Source organism: Nanorana parkeri, unplaced genomic scaffold, assembly GCF_000935625.1.
Source record: "Nanorana parkeri isolate BGI_ZX_2015 unplaced genomic scaffold, ASM93562v1 scaffold501, whole genome shotgun sequence".
In the NCBI taxonomy this organism is placed as follows: Eukaryota; Metazoa; Chordata; class Amphibia; order Anura; family Dicroglossidae; genus Nanorana; species Nanorana parkeri.
Window position 1 is genome coordinate 27,902 of NW_017306769.1, and position 21,568 is coordinate 49,469.

A 21,568-nucleotide genomic window follows, 5' to 3' on the forward strand; every position below is an offset into this window, starting at 1 on the left:
AGAAAAGACTAGTGGAACATAATACACATACACACACGTGGATAAGTATCTGCTAGTATTTCTCAGCATTGAGGACACCATTGATCCTGACCAAATCTCCAACTCCATTTTCAGAAATGCAGCCCCAGACTTCAAGGAACCTCCACCAATCTTCATTGTTGTCTGAAGACACTCATTATTGTACCGCTCTCCAGCCCTTCGGCAAACAAACTGCCATCTGCTGCAGTCAAATATTTCAAATTTTAACTCATCAGTCCAGAGCGCCTGCTGCCATTTTTCGGCACCGCAGTTCCTATGTTTTTGTGCATAGTTGAGTCGCTTAGCCTTGTTTCCACGTCAGAGGTATGGCTTTTTGGCCGCAATTCTTCCATGAAGACCACTTCTGGCCAGACTTCCTGGGACAGATTTCCACCAGTTTGGTGCTGATGGCACTGCTGGACATCTTCTTATGTCAAAGGGAAGTAAGCATTATGTGTCTTACATCTACTGCATTAAGTTTCCTTGGCCGACCACTGCGTCTACAGTCCTTAACGTTGCCCATTTCTTTGTGCTTCTTCAAAAGAGCTTGAACAGCACATCTTAAAACCCCAGCCTGCTTTGAAATCTTTGCCTGGGAGAGACCTTGCTGATACAGTATAACTAACCTGTGTCTTGTTGCTGTGCTCAGTCTTGCCATGGTGTATGACCTGTGACATAAAACTGTCTTCCACGACCTCATATTAGTAGCAGAGTTTGGCTGTTCCTCACCCAGCTGTTGTTTCAGTTAATGACTATGTTTCAACCTACCAATGAAACTGATGATCATTAGCACCTGCTTGGTATAACTGGTTAATCAGACACCTGACTCTAATCCTGCTAAACCCCTGACTTTGTGCTAGTATGTAAATGTAGGAATTGATGCTGGTTTGAGGGCCAGTTCACACCACAAACTCCACGTTCCAGTGCGGTCGCCCTCTGGAACGCAAGCCGGCTGGCTCCCTGGGAGGGGGCGTGGTGGTGCATTGAAGTCAATGGCACCGCAGCCACGCCCCCCTCCCGAAGTGCGATCGCCTGCCCCCGAAACGCAGGCACATAAGTGTCTGCATTCCGGTCCAGTGCGATCTGCAAAAACCTACAAGCACTCTTTTTGCGCAACACTAATTTCTGTCTACGTAGTGTTGGCATAAATGAGTCACTACTTAAACTAAATATTTTACTCCCAGGAGTGCTTTTTTTCTTAGCTTAAATGGGCTTGAAACCAAGAGGATCTGTTATCAAAATAGGAAAATATATAATTAGAAGATTCTGCCACGGATATATATGAGCATTTTTACCTTTTCATGAAAGAAAAGTAATGAAAAGGGTGAGTGAGTTTTCAATTTGAGGTGAAGGCATGATGTGAACACCAGAATCAGATTTAGTAAACACGAAGATGCTTTTTTAAGAAGGACTTTTGTAGATCGGGACATTACTACCATCTGTGGTATATGTAATATTGTATTATTTCTGTCACCAAGGGCCTAGTCCCAACACGTTGAAAAGGCAATTTGCCTTCTTCACAGTTATGTCAGCTCACCCCACTGTGCAGCAGTAGTGTGCACTAAAAAAAAAAAAAGAAAAGCATGCAGTACTTTCTTCCACCACAGTATTTTGCCTCACAGTACACCAATTCGCACTGTTGCTGCGGTGAATAGAACTGAATGAAATATTACTTTGTAACATTTCAATAAAGTTAAAAAAAAATAGTTGCATAGCAATGCAGTTTGACACTGCTACTTACACAGCAGACTCCAGCAGCTTCTTTTTATTGCTGGTGTGAATGAGCCCTAAGGCGGCACATGTTCTGTTAGAAATGTGATGGCTATATATTATTTTATGTTTAAAATACTATTACATTACAGATATAACACCAACATTTTTTTCTCCTGATTAGTCATGTTTTTGTAAATTCAGGTAGGAGGGGGTGCACAAGCATACACTATCATTGTCTGTAATAAAAACAGTCTCTGAAAATATCCTGCATATTCAATTCCTATTTTTACCAAAACCAGTTTGCTTGGGGCATCTGCAGTAGTCTGTTTGTTCTCGTAGACTGCAGTGTTGTTGGCCAATCCGACCAAACTCTGCCAAGTCGGGCTACAACCAATTTGTGAGTATGGATTCCTTTAGAAAATCAAGGGAAACTGTTATTTTCAGAGCTAAATAGTGGAACATAGGTAGTAGACTCTGGCAAAGGTGAACTCTTTGTTTTCTGTCCTTATTCCTCCTTCCTATTAGCTTTATTTTTGTCTACATTTAGTAAATATTCGAATCAGAGCCAAGACTCCAGGATAAAACATTTCAGAAGACAGGAGGGGTATTACTTTTTCTCTTGGAATGGCCCTCTCTCCACATTAAAGCTGTGCCAATGCGGCTTAATTAAAATTATGGACAACAAAGGAAGACTAAACTTGAAGGATCCCAATTTGTTATACTTATTTTTAGTCTCAATGTGAATGATTCTAGCTAGAGATGTTATTCTCCTTGGCCTAAACCTGCTTCTATTTGACAGTCTTATGTTTACTTCATATTGTGCAAATATTTGTTTTAATATCCCTGGAAAATATATGATGTTCAATTTGTTGTTTTCTATTCTAAGGCCTCCAAGACTCATGGGAGAAGGATTTGTGGTCATGCAGTCTAATGATGTTGACATCTACTACTACATGGATGAGCCAGGTAATCTGAAGCTAGAGGATAGAAATAGCTAGCTGATGCAAGTAATTGGCTCCACATTTAATTCATTTCAAGGTTGGATGTAAAGTTCCACTTTTTCTATCTTGTCTTATACGTTCCACTGATATCTGTGATGAGCATCATCTTGACAGTCTTGACCCTTGTGCACTGTTTGCAGTGATTTCCACTTAACCTATGAAGGGCTTGACAAGTTTTGTGAAGTTTGCTGTCCGCTATCTCTTGTTCCGGTTTATGATTGCTTTAATGCTGTGTTTTCCTCTATTAATGAAATATTTCTTAGTGCACAATATTGCATTTTTTCCCATCAGAAGTAAGTGCATTAGTGGTGATATTTTAGCATCATGCTAAGCAATCAAACATGTTGCTAAGCATGATGCCTGCATTTACTAGGACTGTGGAGTTAACCAGTAGACTGTTGAATGTAGCACAAGAGAGTAAAGACGAAAGCTGCGTCTGACAGTGCCTTGAAAGAGACTATATGGATCTGCTCTGGAAGGCTTTTTGCTTTCTATGCCCACCTCTATTTGGTACTGTTGGATTCAATCAAAATGTGGAAACAGCAACCTCTTTGCTACAGCTCTACTTTAAACATCCAGCACTTTTCTAGGTAATACATTTTTTGTCTATGTTTTCAAGGCCACTTTTTTTTACTTTTGTGATTTATGTAAATGATTATATTTGGTATCTTAAGTACCTGTATTTCCTCATGTTACATGACAAACATCTTCTTTTGCAAATTGTAACGGACGTGTGATCCTGTTGGGATTGTGCAATCTATGACACTGTTATAGAATGGTTTTACATTTTTCTCAAGGACAGAAAAGAAGAATGGCTACAAAAGAGCCTGGGACTTTTTAGATGCTACAAAAAGTACAATTACCAAATACTGATAAAAAAACATATTTATTTATGACAAAGGTAAAACATGATTAAAAGACAGTGTGGCCATGATGCACTAATAACACATAGCAGATATGGAATGAACAGCCATATACAAATCTGTAGGCAGTATTCACAGATTTGGTTTGATAACAGGTTCTCAGTAGGTTCAACGCGTGTCGCAGAAAATAGCTTCTTTAGGAACCTTTCATGACACGGCCAGTGGGCTCCAGGTAGGGGAAGAGGGCAAAGGTTGGAAGACAGTACCATCCCTGTGGGGGCTTTCTGGGGAGACCAAGGATGGGCTCCATGCACGCCACAGTCAAACCGCATCACTAAGGTCCAAATAACTAGGGAGAGGAGAAGCAGCCTCCATATAAAACTCCCAAAGGAAGATCAAGGAGTTGTCCTCATATATATTCAGTGTATATATTCCAATGCAAGGGAATGAAAGTAACAATCCACACATTGGTTATCTTAATGGAAGAATCCCCGGCACTACGCCACACAGGGAGTACACCCCTGTATGCCTTTTCCAGGTATCCCTAGGTTGGAGTGACATTTTTTTCATAATATTAAAAATTGCATTTGTAGAAACAGGAAAAAGCTGAGCTCTGGAATTGTGTCTTCTGGGAATTAGAATATTAGCTATCTACATGGAAAGATGTTCTTGGAAGTTTGCTTTTATTGTATGGGTGGCCTAAGAAATTTGCTTTATTGCTTCTAATACTTGCTTGATTAGTAGAAACAAAATTGTGTAGATATTTAGTATAGTAAATGATTCTTAAAGTAGTCATTGCAGCAAAATGTATAATTTTATTGCTTTGTTTTATTTAAAGGACTTGTTCCAGAAGACTCAGGGGAAAATGTTGAAGAAGAAAGCAACTCGGAAGATGCAAAGCTGCAAGACTTGCCACCTTGCTGGGGTTTAGATATTGTCTGTGGAAAAGGAACAGATTTTAACTATGGGCCATGGGCGGATAGGCAGAGGTATGCATGAATTCTGTTTCTTCTGAACTAAGAAATTACCTGAAGGATATGACTATTTCTAAATGCAGATTAACATTTTAAAAGAGCTCCACAAAACGTTCTGCATTTAAAAAGTGAGTATATAAATGTACACCCTACTTTAATAGGAGCTTCTATGTGTAAACTACAATATATTGTATTATGTACAGTATATATGTGTACATGCAGATGTACTGCACAAGCACACATTTTCCAGAGTGTCAGGCAAATGGTTTTATTCTTATTGTTAAGAACGTACATAAAAGTTTTGCATTTATTTGGGTATGGTCGTTTTTTGTGATTTCGCCGGTGCTTGACATGTTTGGTGTCTTTTTACCCGACATGACCCCATCTTTTATATTTAAAAAAAAGATTGGGTAATAATAATTGTATTATAACATAATGTATAAAAATAACTTTTTTTTCCCCAAAAATTTTCAGTAATTTTTCCTTAATATAGTAAAAAATAAAAACCCGCAGTGGTGATTAAATACCACCAAAAGAAAGCTATATCTGTCCCCAAAAAATGGTATAAAGTTAATTTCAGTACAGCGTTGCATGACGGAATAAATGTCAGTCAAAGTACCGCAGCGCTGAACACTGAAAAATGGCCTGGCCAGGAAGGGGGTTTAACACCCTGGTCAGCAAGTGGTTAAGTATAAATATCCTGTCATTCTTTTTTACAACAGTTGCACCCTGTAATGGTAAATTACAGATTCTGCTTAGCTTTTTGCACTGTTAATGATTTATTCCTGCTGTATACCTAATAATTTGCATCTTCTGGCAGGGAGTGCTTGTGGAAATTTTTCTTGCCACCAGATTATCAGGTTTTGAAAGTTTCTGAGATTGCACAGCCTGGCAAACCTCGACAGATCCAGGCATTTGAGCTGAGAATGAACATTATTGCAAATGCTACAATAGATCTTCTTTTCACCAAAAACAAAGTGAGTATGCACAATGAATCCATCAAATTGTGTACAAGGAAAACATACTCTTATCTTGAAACGTGTGTGTGGTGAAATCACTGAATTGTATTATTGAGATGTCTCTAGAAAGCTTGTGTAGGCATGTGTGATGCTAGCCTCTTACTCTAACTGACTGTATATCCCAAAGGGCTTTATGTCAGTGAATCCAACTGTCACATAGTAATTAGGTAACACAATGGCCTTTCTGTGCTTCAGGTCCCAATGGTATGTACAGACTAGCTGTGTGAAATCACTGAACCATACAAGAAGCTCTCAGCATGTCTTCACCTTCTGCTGCAACAGTACAAGGATATTATACATTTGTATCCACACAACATTCAAAAGTGTTTAAGTTTAAATGCATTAGGCATATTATTAACTTTAGGATATATATGCTACTATAGAAAGGTTGCAAGGTTGCACGTGCTAATTGCTGCATGTTACATTAAATTCATTAGTCTGACTACGCCTCTGCCATGTAAAGGTAGTTGATGTGCTTACATTCCCACATACTATACTTACATTACTTATGTTATTGTATTGCTTCCATGTTCCTCTAACATCCCGCAGTTATGAAACACTGCAGTGGGCAACTATCATTCATCTTTCTTCTGCTCCTATTTGCTCACATACACATTTTCTCCTCCCAGCTTTGCTTTCCCCCTCTATCCCCTTTCTTAAAGTTTTCTTGCTGTAGCTTGGATTTATCACTAATCTAAATAACACAGGGCTAAAGAAATATTGACATATAGATGCACATTGTGCTGCCATATGGGAAATTTTTTTGTCAGTAGAGGTTGCAATAGCTAACATGCACTTTCTTCTACAGGAAACAAATGCCGTGCATGTGAATGTGTGGGCAGGATCCTATTTGGAAGTAAACATTCCCATGACTGTCACAGAAAATGGTAGGATATTTACTGAGCATTTTGTTAATGTACTGTAAGCTTCATAACAAGCATGCACGCATTTCCTGGAATAGTCTTCCCTAAAGCATGATGGACAGAATATAATTTTCAGATAATGTTTTTTCATAATACAAAATGTTTAGTCATGTAATATTTAATGAGAAAGTGTTCATTTTTCCATATCCTATTTCTTTGCAAAAACAAGTAGTTGTGACTTTAATTTATACTGTAATTTCTCCTTAATACTGGGATTTTTTTTTAATTTTCGGTTTCAAAATTTAATTTTGGTGCACCTCTAGTCAAAATAATTTATTCAACAAACAAGTTGTCAGAGCTGTTTCCTAATGTATTATAGATTTTTTTGAACCTATGCTTGGATACCATATAACTTTTCCTTGTCAGTTAGAGGAAGAATCAGGACAGCTGTTTGATACAGTAGTATACATTCTTTAAATAAAAGATACTTTGGTTACATTGTTTATCAGATATCATCCTTTTTGAAGGTTCCCCATCATTTTGCATGATAGAGCAGAGAAAGTAAAAAAATAACTAAATCTGGGTTGGCTTTTATTACTGTCTGTGGGAAGATTTTACCTCACTTTCTGCCAATGTGACAACAGGATCAAAAATAGTAGTAATGGGTGGCAGTGGAGCAAGAAGAAATAGGCACAAACAAAAACATGACTGAGGTTATAACCCTCTCAACCAACTCCTCTAAGAGTTATTTGCCACCACTTTCTGTCCCTGTGACACCTTGTCAATGGATATCTTCCATGTGTGGACAGGAATAAAAGTTTCACTAAGAACCACAATGAAAATGTTTTGTTTGGAGATGGAACTTGGCTAATATTGTAATTTTCATTCTTTTCATCTGTATATTTTTTTCTTGTTATATAACATGAATTGTTTCATTTGTTTGTGTTTAGGTTATTCTCCAACAATTAAAGGGCAGTTATTACATGTTGATACCACAACTAGTATGCAGTTCAGGTCTCTTCTAGAAGCTGAAATGCTTGCAGTAAGTTTGTATTAGCTTTAATTATTATTAATAATGTATTTTTTTACCCTGCATTTATTTCCTCACTTATGAACATGGGCTAAGCTAAGAAAAACTAAGAAACTCATCTAAGTGTTTTCTGAAGTAATCAATGCTATGTTATCAAAACTTGGTTATCAAAACTAACTGCGGAAGGGAATCTCACATTTTTACTACTCTGATAGAAACAAAACTAATTCTTACACAGTCTGAGATTAAACCACATCTCATCCAACTTCTTGTTGTGTCCATGTGTCATCTTCTTAGTATAAAAGTTTACCCCCTATTCTGCAGTTCCCATTGATGAATTTTTATTGGTAAATTGCAGTCATATCCCTTCTTAGTATAATATATTATTAAAGTCGTTATATAATTATGTATAGATTCCTATTTGGAAAAAAAAATGTTTCAGGCACACACTGAGAAGGTAATGCATTTTCCTAATTCTACACATGCTCTTTAAGTCTTTGACTTTGGGTTATATGCTACCTAAAGCTGAATGTACTCTGGCAAAGGAAAAAAGCTGCAGGGACAGCCTCCATATAACTCCTCCCTCTCGCATCAAGCTTCCTTTTTTTGCTGGTGTCCTTAGATGATGAATGTGCGCTTTCATTTTTACATGCAGTTATTTCTTCTAAATTCTTCTAGCAAGTTTCTGTTTTCCTAGCTTCTTTATAGCGACTGTGGCTACTGCCTCTCAGCAGCTCTCCAGACCCATCTACTCCATGGTACAGCCCTAGGGGAGAGAACCTGGACCCCTCCTGGAAGCAGTTGCGTATACAGCCGGTGATGTTGCTTCAGTCACTGGATCCTGCGTTGATCCTTGGCACATGAAGCAATGCTGTATGTCAGCCGCAGGGTGATATACTGGTCAGGGCTGTGGTCCGTCACCAGGGTGCTTGCCCTGCTCCTGACCTTGTTTTGTTCCCAGAGAATCCACATGGCATATCTAGACAAACTTCTACTAAAAGGTCAGTCGGCCCAGGCCCTTTTGATGAACGTAATGTGGACAATGCAGACTCTACAGAGGTTCAGTTGGGTCATCAATCTTTAGAAATCCTTCCTGGAACCGACTGGTTGGAGAACTTGGGTCTGGTGTTGAACATGGCCCTGTCCAGTTTTTTATTTTTACCTACAAGTAATGTAGGTTTCTCTGCTCACAGTTTCAGACCCTTTGGTCCAAGAGCTGACCTTCCATTTTCTTCTGCATGAGGGTTCTGGGTCTACTGGTGGCCTACTTCGAGGCAGTTTGGTATGCCCAGTTTCTCTTCAGACTGTTGCTACTCCGTATTCTAACTGTGTGGGACAAGCAGTCTAGTCTCTGTCCCTGTATGGTCTCATGCTTGTGTCCAGCAAAGCAGTCATTCCCTGGCATGCTGGATAGCCAACCTAGCTCTGGAGTCAGGAAAATCCTACCTTTCAGTAACTTGGAAGATCCTCACAATGAATGCCATCCTCTCGGGCTGTGGAAGAGTTCTGCATACCGTCTTGATAGATGGGATTTGGCCAGCAGAGGAAATGAGGCCGATTCAGCTGTCCCCTCATCCTTGGAGAAGGCATCTGACCGGGATTATGTTTGACAATGCCACGGCTTGGGCTTACATCATTCTCCAAGAAGAAATAAGGTCATGCGGCTTAAAGAGAATCAATTGAATGTTGAAATGGGACCCATCGCACACCTGACCGGACAAAACCCTTAGGTATCCGGTGGGTGCCAAAGTGACAGCAGATGCCTCCGCAAATCAACGTAAATGAAGAAAAAGTTACTCGCACTCCAGCTTGATTTCAGTCAATATTTATTGACCTCTGTAGTGTCACATCATAGGGATGTTTTGGAACCGCTTGGTCCCTTCTCCAGGCAAAGAGTCTCTTCATTATAAAAAATCAGACCTCATCGTGGCTTGAGTAGAGCTTCATGTTCCAGCCCTGTCTTCCGTGCACATTCCAGGCAAGGAGAATTGGCAGATGGCTTTCCTCAGTTATCAATGTCTGAGAGACTGTGTCCTGTACTGTTGGATTAGGATTTTTGACTTACCTGTGAAATCCTTTTCTTGAAGTACAGTACAGGGCCCAGGACCCTCCTCTCTGTTCTTATGATCCCCCTACTGCTTGCTACAGCTGGGAGATGAAGTGGTTATATGGGGACTGTCCCTGCGCAGTGTGGGTGAAGGAATTTGTTATATCTTTTTTATTTAGCCCACAGGTGGAAAAAAATTGAAACAATGTACACCCTAGTTTAGGCTTCATTCACGCTTGCACTCCTGTGTTTAGCTTTTCTAAATGCAAGGAAGGTTTTCTGAGTAGCATAAACAATGCCTCCTGGATCACATTTCCTGCTTTTAAATGTTCCTTCTTTAAAGTAGGTTTAGGCACTTTTATGTACGTTCACATGCACATTCAGAAGTTCTCTCTGGATCCTAGATAAACCAGACTTTTATTTGCCTTAAATGCAGGTAAACTGACCAGGGCTGAACGCAATAATCATGTGTGAATGTACCCATTAGGAAATCATTAGATGCATATACTATATACCGTATATACTCGAGTATAAGCCGAGATTTTCAGCCCATTTTTTTGGCTGAAAAGTGCCCCCCTCGGCTTATACTCGAGCCAGCGCGTCTTCTTACTTATTTTCTTTTAAATAAATATTAATGTAATTTTATTGGTATCTATCTACCATTAGCTGCCTCATTTCCCACCCTCGGCTTATATTCGGGTCAATACTGTTTCCCAGGTTTTTTTTGGTAAAATTAGGTACCTTGGCTTATATTCGGGACGGCTTATACTCGAGTATATACGGTATGCATTTAGAAACGCTTTCCAAATGCATATTTACACACCATATCGCATGTGTTCAACTGTCTTGTGTGAACGTGGTCTAAAAATATAAGGAGACTGTGTCCAGTACTGTATTCCAAGAAAATATTTTTACAGGTAGGTCAAAATTCCTATTTTAGCTGAGCCTGTGGCTAGACAATGAAATGTATCTGCTGGCATTATGTGTGTAGTAGGAAGAATGTGAATGTCCCAGTGATATAAAATAAATATATAAAAACGTTTAACACACTGGACTTGAGATTTGTACATGTAAAAATTCAATATTAAAAAGTGAATGTTACAAGTACAAAATTCAAGAAACTAAAATTTGTTTTGGGCCTAGTTGTCTCAACCCAAAGGCAGTTTTTGTTAAACCAGTCTAGGTTCACTATGTTTTGATTCCTGTGCAAATGTTAGTAAATCCTACAAATATTAAAGAATTAGTCAACACATCGTTGACATATATTAGGCTTTAGTGGGTCCTAAAGAGTTAAATAAAATGAGTCCCACCATTGACCTAGCTAGTTGTTTTTTCTATTCTTTATGTCTATTTAATATAGTGTATTCCTTCTTTCCCCCCTAGTTTCATATAAATGCCAGCTACCCTCGGGTGTGGAATATGCCTCAAACGTGGCACTGTGAGCTTGAAGTGTACAAGGCAACATACCACTTTATATTTGCTCAAAAAGGCTTTTTCACTGGTAAGTAACATGATTTGGTATAGCATTAACATAGTCACTGACAATTTTTTTAAGATAGCATGTACTTATGATTCTAGTAACATTGCTAAATTTGTATTAACCCTTGCTGTGCATGGCAAGGGTTGTGTTTGTTTTTGTCTAGGTTCTCTTGTCAGACTGAAAGTTATTGAATTCGGCAAAAATAATTTCATTGGGCACTGTCATGCCTATATTTGTTTTTGTAGAACTGTGTCTAGAAAACATCTACCATATAGGTTGCCTTTTCAGCAACTGCCTATTTAAATGACATATTTGTTTCTTACTTTCTGAACAGAGAGTTATAGACTGGTTATAGCTTATGTTTCTGGTTCTACTTTAGATCTAATACAAGACTGGTCTAGTGACAATGCACCAGATTTATTTTCCTTTGTCCCATATACTTGGAACCTAAAGATAATGTTTCATCAGTTTGAGATGATCTGGGCAGCAAATCAACACAATTGGATTGATTGCTCAACCAAGCAACAAGAAAATGGTAATGTATCAGTTAATTTTTTTTCTCCATTTTTCATAATAGCCTTAATTTAATAATAATTTAGCAGCTGTACTGACATATCTTTGGATAGTTTGGCCTATAAAAATCTAACTTTGCCTTTTTTACATTGATGATTAACAGAAATGTACCTTTTTAATGTTAGAGTGAAAAAAGATCCTGACAAAGAGACTCAAATTAATTTCAATTAAAAAATGCAAAATTACTGTGTGTGTGTGTGTGTGTAATGTGCCAAGCTAATATATAGTGAAATAAATATGAAAAACAATAGTCCCAAGATTAGACAATAGCAAACAATAAAGTGCAGCAAAATTCAAAGGTGCACTAAGTACACATATAATGTCATCCACATGTGAAAGTCTATCTCCACAAAATCATAAGGAAAAAATAAAGTGCAGTAAACACACTTATAGTGTTATCCACATGCTAAAGTCTTTTTCCACAATATCGAGAAACCACCAATCTGAAGTTTCTTTGAATCCTTCACCGTGTAAACCCAGTGATCACACAAGTGCAGAGGGGTGCTCACCTGATAATATGAATCCACTAAGTAGGTTTCACTACACAGTTCCCTTCTCAGAAAGGGGAGGGAAACCCTTTTAGGCCCCATTCACACTGAGCGATTTATCGCAGCGATATCGCTCATATTTCCGCGCGATATCGCTCTATGTAGCTTCTCCAATCCATTTCAGCTGAGCTGTTCACATCTCGTCGCTCAATATCGCTTGTAGCTCGTCGCTGGTAGCTTGTCGCTCCTACATGACCCTTTTTTAGAGCGATTTTGAGCGATATTGCTCCTGATTGCATACAGCCCAATAGGAAAAAGTAACGCAATGTCGCGCGACATCGCTCGTCGCGCAATATCGCTCAAAGTCGGGCGATTTTCATGTCGCTCAGTGTGAATGGGGCCTTAAGCAGGACAAATTAAATCCTCTTGAACCAACGCAGAAATCACCATACCCAGAAAGAGATAAACGGAGACCACATCCAGAGAAAGGAATCTTTATTATTAAAAAGGGTACTCACATAAAACCATCAAAAAATGGGCATGTAGCATCAAGCACTCTCTCGCAGGGGGAAACCTCACAGTGACATAAGAGAGGAGATATGGTAACAACATTCCCGTCCTTCCGGCAGATTCAGCTGTAGCTGTAATGATGTCAAAAGCTCCGTCTTACGCGCATGGCTTCGTCAGAGACACACCTCAATCATTACCGGTACAGCCAGTTCTTTTACCAAGTCACATGCGTTAAATAGACATCACCTGTATGTAGCTAAGGGGTTTCAAATGATTGTTGTAAATATGCACAATTATCTGCAAGGTCTAACCTTTGGTAAACAGTACCCTAGCCTAGCATATCTCACACAATCCTCAATGCTTTCCACGACCTTCCTAGCAACTCTGTGAAAAGGTTACTAAAATGACCAAATCAGGGGATGGTTTCAATAAAATTATCGAATGCCTGAATATCCTTTGGAATACAGTTAAATCAGTCATTACGGAATGGTAAAAGTATGCAGAACTATAAATCTGAGAAGAACAAGCCATCCACCAAGTGAGTGATAATTCAAGGTAGAAACTGATGGGAGTGGTCACTAGTAAGGCTCCATTCATACATAGCGATAGCGCTCGGAAAACATTAACATACACACAGATCCCACACGTTTGTGGCTATTACTATATCCGGAACCCGTGGAATCCGCCCAGAAAATTACGCTAGGACTTTTTTGCGGGACGCAGGTTTTTGTACAGTGCGGACACCGCCCTAGTGTGAACAATTCACATTGGAATGCATTGTTTTTAATGTTTAGAGCATGTACCAATATGCACGGAAAACCGCTCATGTGTGAATGGAGCCTGCCCCACAGAATTAGAATGGAGAGACTCTGCACTCAGTAAGTATGGCCCAGGTGCTTCACCAGTCACATTTCTATAGGAGAGGGACAAAGTAAATCACTTTAAAATAAAACTCCTGCCTACAGTTTGCCAGAAGAGAACCAGGGAGACTCTGAAGGTAGCTGGGGAAGGCTCTATGGTCTGATGATACCAAAATTAAGCGGTTTGGCCTCCCATCATAAACACATCATCCCCCACCATGGCATATGGTGGAGGCAGCATGTTTAGGGATGTTTCTCTGCAGTAGGTCTAGAAGGTTTGTGGAGTCTACCAGAATAAATGCAGCAATATAGCAGGAAATTCTGGAGGAAAACCTAATGCAGCCTGAGCCTAGGAAGAAGATTTAGCTTCACCCAGACAATGACCACAAAAATATATGCAAAGCTACACAAAATGGCTTAAAAATAACAATTGTATTGTCCTTGAAGGGCCAAGTTGGAGTCCTGGTCTTAGTCCAATAGATCATTTGTGATCATTTGTGTCTGTAGGTTGTTCACTCACGATCCTCATGCAACCTGACCGAACTGGAGCAGTTTCGCAAATGGGAATTGGGGAATATTGTAGTTTCTTGAAATGCAAAGCTGATAAAAAAAACTGTCCACACAGGCTCAAGGCAGCCAAAATTCAGACCTGAAGTGGTGTATATTTATGCAGTCAGTTATTTTGTGTGTTTTATCATTGTAATTATTTAAATCACTTTGCAAGAATCGGTTTTCGCTTTGACGTTGAAGAGTATATCAGTTCAACAAAAACAAAATTCCCTGTGATGGGTATAGTAAAACAATAAAACTTTCAAGGGATTAAATATAATATTTTTATAGGCTCCCCAGTAGTAAATGTAGGTTGTTAGTTTTTATGGAAACCCAAAAAATAAATTTAATGTTCTCATTAAGTAATTAATGCTCGGCAAGAGCTGCTATCTTACTGTAAAGTTCTGCACCGCCAAAGAAACTGTACATATATTTTCGGTTCTTTTTAAGATTTGTTTTTGTCCATGTTAAATCGATAACAAACAACGGTAGCCATTATAGTACACACTGAATGTATTATTTCCAAAGCTTTTATGTTTTTTCTTAAGCACTGAAAACCTTTGTATAGATTTGATTTCCTGTTTTGTTCTTTTAGTGTATCTTGCCGCCTGTGGAGAAACATTAAACATTGATTTTGCACTGCCATTTACGGATTTTGTACCAACTACATGTAATACCAGGTTTTCCCTTAGAGTAAGTGTAATTTTCTTTATTTTAATGTTCCTAGTTGTGCCGAAACATCCTTTGGTCTTGTCTTCATTATTGGGCTTCCAATCAGAAGAAGACAGTATAATTGCTGTTTTATTAGAACCATACACTTCTATACCAATTAGGTTTTTATTGTCTTATTTGACACACTGGACATGTGTTTTATATGTACCAATGAGATTATTATTTTCACTCTCTTAATTCCAGACTAATATTACCACACTGAGTCTTTCTTTTAGACTCCATGCTGTTAGTGTGGGCATCGCTTCATATGTCATTTGAAGCAGAAATCCTTGCTCTTTTTCAACACAAAGCTTTTCGTGACTTAACAAGGTTGTGGGTGACAAATGAGGGTCCCTGTGGTGTTAGAAATACTCTGATTTGCTATTCCTTTAGGTTTCAGCATATTTCAATAATGCGTTTTCCCAAAGTAGATATAGTTTGAAGGCTGGTTTCATATCTTTAATCATATTGGTCATGAACTAGCACTCTTTTTGTACTCATTGGGGGGAATTTATCAAAACTGGCGCAGACAAAATCTGGAGCAGCTGTGCCTGGCAACCAATCGGCTTCTCTCTTCAGTTTGTTCAGTTAAGATTTGAAAATGAAAGAGAGAAGCTGATTGGATACCATGCACAGCTGCTCCAGTTTTTGTCTGCTCCAGTTGTGATAAATTCCCCTCATTGTGTTATAATTTTATATGTAAATTCCAGAAGGCATCTCTTGTTTAGTTTTGCATTAGTGTGGACCTAATTCACAGAGACAGTAGGCACATCTTTAAAATGTATCTAACTTCAAAATAAAAATGTAGTATATTGCAGCTTACCACTCCTTAGATGTGGTGGCTGCATTAGTTTTCCTTTTTAAGCTTTGTAACTCTTTGTTTCCTTGTTAGTTCTGCCAGTAACACATTTTCTGCTTTAGGGTGCCAATGCTTAATCATTCTACTGTATTATTAAAACAAAGACAGGACTACAAAAACCTTTCCCTCTCCTGTTGTACTTAACAAAGAGGGGTAGGGTTCTCTGGTCATTAGATACAGTATAACTAGCAACAATGTGACCGCAAAGAATGCAGCACAGGAATTTATCAGCTGACAAGATCAACATTTTTTTTGTTCTGCACTTTTCAAACAAATATTACAAAACCTCTTAAATGGTATGTTTAACAGACAGAAAAGGACTAAATAAGGGAAATTCATTGCAAGTGTTTACATGCACATTAATCATAATAGGCTCTTGGGTGCAGATGATCACTTGCCAGTGGCTACCAGGTGGTGCTTATATTTTTGTGACTCTTGTGATTTACATAAAGCTTAACAATTCTCATAGTATGCTGTTTTTAAATTTTTTAATATTCATTTAAATTTTTTCTTGTCTGTTCTCATTTTCTTTCTCGATGCATCCTTTAAATGAATATCATTGTAGGCTGTCTACTTTGCCTTTGTGTGAATTGCAGAATTTACAAATATTGTGTCATTTTAGGCAGGAGATGTGGACCTTCATTTGTTCATACCTGACTGCCATCCAAGTAAATATTCATTGCTTACATTGGCAAAAGATTGCCACCCAAACAAGACAAGTCCTGACTCCTGCAGTTCTACAGAGAATCAGAGTGGCCTGAAACACTGCAAACTGAAATGGAGAAATGTAGCACAAGTAGAGTAAGTATCCAACTACTGTGTCTTCAGCTGGATGGAAAGACAGTGGTAATGTTTAACAGGCTACAAAACAGTAGTCTTATGTATATTAACCATGAATTTTCACAGTGTAACTTTGTCACTTTAAGCCTGTCATGAAAAGTGTATTATCTGAGCGCTGGACCGGCTTCAGGACTCCAGCAGAGATCTATTAAAGTGAAAAGGGAGTTATTGCCAAAAGTCATGTGACCAGCATTTCTCCAATCATGGAGTTCTTTCTGCTGTGTTAAAGTGCAGAATACTTTTTGAGGCACTGCATTGCTGTGTTTTATAAATGTGCTGCTTTATAGACCAGCCTCTTAGTGTGCACGGTATGTTTATTCTGGGACTATAAACTTGGTACAACCAAGCCCAAAGTGGTGTGTATATATAATAGTCACGGGGCTCGATTTGGAATCCATACCTAAGCCTGCTTATTTCTGCTGCACAGGGTGGGACAAGGCTGCAATTTTTTATGCTTTAATACTAGGTTTGTGAATCCTACTGTTACTTGGTTATCTATGATATTGTGTTCTTCTACATTAAGGGCCGGTTGGGTGGAGTGCTGGACTGTCCCATCTGTAATGCTTGCCATCGATTATACATGGCATCCAATTTATCCACAAAAGGCTGATGAACAACTGAAGCAGTCATGTAAGTTCAATGTTAACTGTGTGAAATCATGCAATTTGTTTTATGTTTGCTATCGCACACTATTTTCCATTTACCTTTCTAAATCTTAAAATGCAAACTTTTCCCTTCCATTACCAGTATCAGAAATAGAGGAATCAATGCTTTCGATGCTGAGGCCTAGCCAGAGAACATCAGAGAGGGTCACTTCTCCCACTACTTCTAGCAGACCAGCAATAGATCCTTCAGAACTGCCACCGGATAAGCTGCATGTGGAGCTGGAGCTTTCCCCGGACTCGCATGTTATGTTCTATGGACCCCTCCTGAGGGCCTTTCTGTCAATAAAGGTACAACTTCATATTGTTTTTTCTAAAGTGTTGATTGAAAGGAAATTTCTGCTGAAAAAAAATCTATTGCAGCTTTACTATTTTTATCTAGAAAAATGGCTCGCCTGGCTGCCATAATCTGCGATCATTAGCTCTTTCTAAAACATTGCCCTAAAACAAGCATGCAGATTAGGGCTCTACTCTGACTTCATTTGCTGCATACTTGTTTCAGGACAAGAGTGTATTGAAGTCAAAGGATCAGCATTGCTGCCAAATAAGTTCCTTTTTTTCAGAAGGAGGCCAGCAATGGCAGCCCACCGGGTTTCTCTCTGATTTTACTGTAAGTTATTTTCCAGTCTTTAATGAGCACTAAATGCAGCTTTTCCTCAAATGGCCTTCACCCCCATACTTTTCTCAGACTTCCATTATATTTGCTTGCTATAAATATTAAAGATTATATGCATATAGATTTTAATTGATAGAAGTGCTTGTTTCCTCCACATTCACCCTTGTTCTTACATTGCTGGAAGCAGGCGCTTCACCTCCTTACACAGCTCTGCTGCCAAAGTGCCAGGTTTCATCCTTGACTCGGACCTCACCTTTCTTCCCCACGTCCAATCACTATCCAAATCCTACTGCCTTCACCTTCGCAACGTATCCAAAATACGCCCCTTCCTCACCAATGAAACCGCTAAATTACTCATCCACTCGTCTTGAGTGATATCTCGTCTTGACTTTTGCAGCTCCCTCCTCATTGGCCTTCCACTACACAGGATATCCCCCATTCAGTCTATCATGAATGCAGCTGCTAGACTCATTCACCTAACCAACCGCTCAGTGTCTGCAACCCCCCTCTGCCGATCCCTGCACTGACTTCCAATAGCCCAAAGGATAAAATTCAAAATATTAACAATGACTTACAAAGCCATCCACAACTCTGGCCCCAGCTATATCTCAAACCTTGTCTCAAAGTATCACCCTAACTGTCCCCTCCGCTCTTCAAAAGACCTTCTGCTTTCCAGCTCCCTCATCAACTCCCCCCATGCTCGCCTCCAGGACTTCACTAGAGTCTCTCCCATCCTATGGAACTCTTTACCCCAACCTGTCCATCTGTCTCCCACTCTGACTGCCTTTAGGCGATCCCTTAAGACTCATCACGTTCTCAGACAATTCATTACCCAACCACAGCTACCTCCTAATGTATCACTTCCCCTCCCTTTTAGATTGTAAGCCCTCAGGGGCAGGGCCCTCCTTACCATCTTGTCTTGCATTGTATTGTGATTGTAATGTCTTCCTTATATTGTAAAGCTCTGCGCAAACTGTTGGCGCTATATAAATCCTGTATAATAATAATTTTCCTGAATTATGATCATCTTCTTAGTATAATATTTTGGGGGCATCACCTAGCAGCAAAGCATTTCTGACATCACCGAAAGTGGAGAATGATATATTGGCCCAGATATATGGCAAATATTATGATTATTATACAGGATTTATTTAGCGCCAACAGTTTGCGCAGCGCTTTACAATATAAGGAAGACATTACAATCACAATACTAGAGGTGCACCGAAATGGAAATTTTAGAACCGAACCGAAACCGAAATAAAAAAATTGTCAGGCCGAAACCGATACCGAAAATGTTTTGATTTTTTCACATTTTTAAAATATTTTATTTTTATTTATTTTTATAAATGTTTTTATATTTATTTATTTTTATTCATTTTTTATTAAATTTTTTTTTTTACATTACTTTTAGGGGCTTTGGGAAATATTGGGGGTCTAAACAGACCCCTGATATTTCCCTTTTAAAATAGAAAAAGAGATTGAGAACACAAAGTCCTCAATCTCTTTTTCTGTGTCCCCTGTTATCAATGAACAGGAATCTTCTATGAGTGTTCCTGTTAATTGATAACATGAGAACATTGTGTGTTTACTATAACCACAATCTTGAATGAACAGAAGGTGATGTAGATCACTTCCCATTCATTCATAATTGAGGATATAGTCAAGATACTATGTCCTCAATTATGTACAAACACTCAGCGATCGCTGAGTGTGTGTACCTTGCTCTCCTCTCTGACACGCTGTCACAGGAGGCTGATTGAGACGTGTAGGGAGGAAAGCCCAGCTTCCTGTGACAGCGCTGTCTCCACCCCCACACCGCTCTGCCGGACTGTGATAGGTGGCTGAGCGGTGTGGGAGGAGACGCCGGCTCGGCCGGCTATCACAGTTTCTCTCCTCCCGGCTGGGACACATAGCAGCGTCCAGCAGGGAGGAAAGAAATCAGGGATGCGCCGATGTATCGGCAGGAAAATGGCACTTTCGGCATTATGCCAAAAGTGCCATTTTTGGCCGATATGTCTCGGCGGCCAATATATCGGTGCATCCCTACACAATACAAATCAAGACAAGATGGTAAGGAGGGCCCCGCCAATGGTAAAAAGAGCAAATAAAGATATATGTTTTTGTGTGTGCCATAAACTGTACACAGTACACATATAAAGTAATGTCTGATAAAGAAAACCTTTGACCAGATTGGTTCTTTAAAGTTTATGTAGAGACAAATAAAGCAAAAAACATATGCTCTGCAATGCATGCACATTTCCCCCTTGAATGTCCCTGCAAGTGCACAAAATATCAGGTGATCAGCCAGAAATGCACTCAGCTCTTAAATCTTGTTGGGGCCAACAACACACAACATTTTTGAATGGTATCAGCACTACACAGTTTTCTTTTGCTAAACTACTCAAACCCTCCCACTCTCTGAATCACTACAACATAGATACTAATCAGTCTGTAGTCCCAAGATAAGAATTAGGAGGGCTAATTACACTTTTTGAGATATTGCATTAAGTGCATTAAGTGTGCAGATGATGTAGGACAACTCTAAATTTCTAACATGATCAATTGGTGTTTTTTGCACCTTTAGAACATATAAAACAAAACACTTTCAATGGTATATTTAACAGCCCACCAGAGAGCAAATAAGAGAAATGAATTGTTAGAGTTTACATGCACTCTAACACTGTGGAATGGTTACTTGGAAGCCATTATCATGTCATAGTACATATGCTAAACTAGATGTACTGGGTTGTCCATTTCATTTGGCATCTAACTATAAAAGCATTTGGATTAACTGTTAAGTGTGTACATCATATGTTCATTTACAGAGAGCCAAAGGAAAGATTTAATTTCCTATAATGTGGAAGATACTTAGTGAATTCAATATAAAATTCATGCTTTTAGCATGTCATTACAAAGAAAACCTGGTTCTCGTAGTCCTTTCTTGTATTTCAAATTGGATAATTAGGTGTAAGCTTTTAGCACGTTGTCTCTAACTGTATCCAGCGGAAGACCATACACTTGACATAATTGCATGCCACACCACTTGTCTTCTTTGTTATCCGCTATGGAACCGACAATGCGAAATACAGATCCATCACATTTGTAGTAAGTGCTGTATATGCATGTCTGCTGTGGTGCTAGGTGAATGATGCTTTCTTGTAGAATCTCAAAGATAAGCACTGCTGTGTGTTTTTTAGATGACATCCATCACTGATGGTTTATCGCTGTCAAATGCTGTATGCATATTTTATCTTTTAAATGTTTTAGAGGCTTGTGAAAGTTAAATGAGGAAGGGCACTTCTTTTTGATCCGTCGTCGATTTTCTGTTTTTTACTTTGCGAGTCCCATCTTCAGGGAAGTTTATGGCTTCTCCTTTTTATCCCAGTCATGTTATACTAATTAAAACACTGTTCATGTGTGTCCTCAAATCCTTTTTTGTAGAACTCTGCAGGGAACCATTGCTCTATTTTATATGCTGCTCGATTTCTGAATAGGGCTTTTAGAGTGGAATTGGAACCAGTGGGCTTGGAGCTGAAAGCTTTATTAGAATCTGGTCTGTTGCTTTTTACAGTGTTCAGCTGTGGGACCGTTCTTTTTTAAATGACTTTGTTTTCCCATCGACTTCTGTTCTATTTCCAAACTACAGCTGTTCACAATATTTTGCAAAGCTTGTTCAGTCTAAAATAGCTCACCTCCACAGGCCAATATCAGATTGATCTTTTGAAAACCTATGGCGCTATTCTAGAATAAGTTCCTAATTAATTCTTTGTGGAAGGCAGGCTAACACTGACTCATGTGAAATCTTTCAATATGTCCTCTTGAGATGAGGGATCAAGACCAATGTTTTCATAGTGATCTTCAGGTAATCCAATAATATAGGCTTTTTTTTTTT

At 38.9% G+C, this 21,568-nt stretch overlaps 1 protein-coding gene across 1 annotated transcript in view; it reads left to right on the forward strand.

The window, feature by feature from the left end:
• The window catches only part of KIAA1109 (KIAA1109 ortholog), a gene marked incomplete at its 5' end in the record, with an annotated part of 180,806 nt that overhangs the window by 26,643 nt on the left and 132,595 nt on the right, over positions 1-21,568 (forward strand). Inside the window, 11 exons of the mRNA XM_018561118.1 lie at positions 2,618-2,697; positions 4,434-4,584; positions 5,390-5,546; positions 6,397-6,475; positions 7,402-7,493; positions 10,912-11,029; positions 11,388-11,543; positions 14,584-14,681; positions 16,181-16,359; positions 16,922-17,028; positions 17,146-17,351. Of these exons, the coding sequence (XP_018416620.1) occupies positions 2,618-2,697; positions 4,434-4,584; positions 5,390-5,546; positions 6,397-6,475; positions 7,402-7,493; positions 10,912-11,029; positions 11,388-11,543; positions 14,584-14,681; positions 16,181-16,359; positions 16,922-17,028; positions 17,146-17,351 (1,423 nt within the window). The remainder of the gene's footprint in view (positions 1-2,617; positions 2,698-4,433; positions 4,585-5,389; positions 5,547-6,396; positions 6,476-7,401; positions 7,494-10,911; positions 11,030-11,387; positions 11,544-14,583; positions 14,682-16,180; positions 16,360-16,921; positions 17,029-17,145; positions 17,352-21,568) is intronic.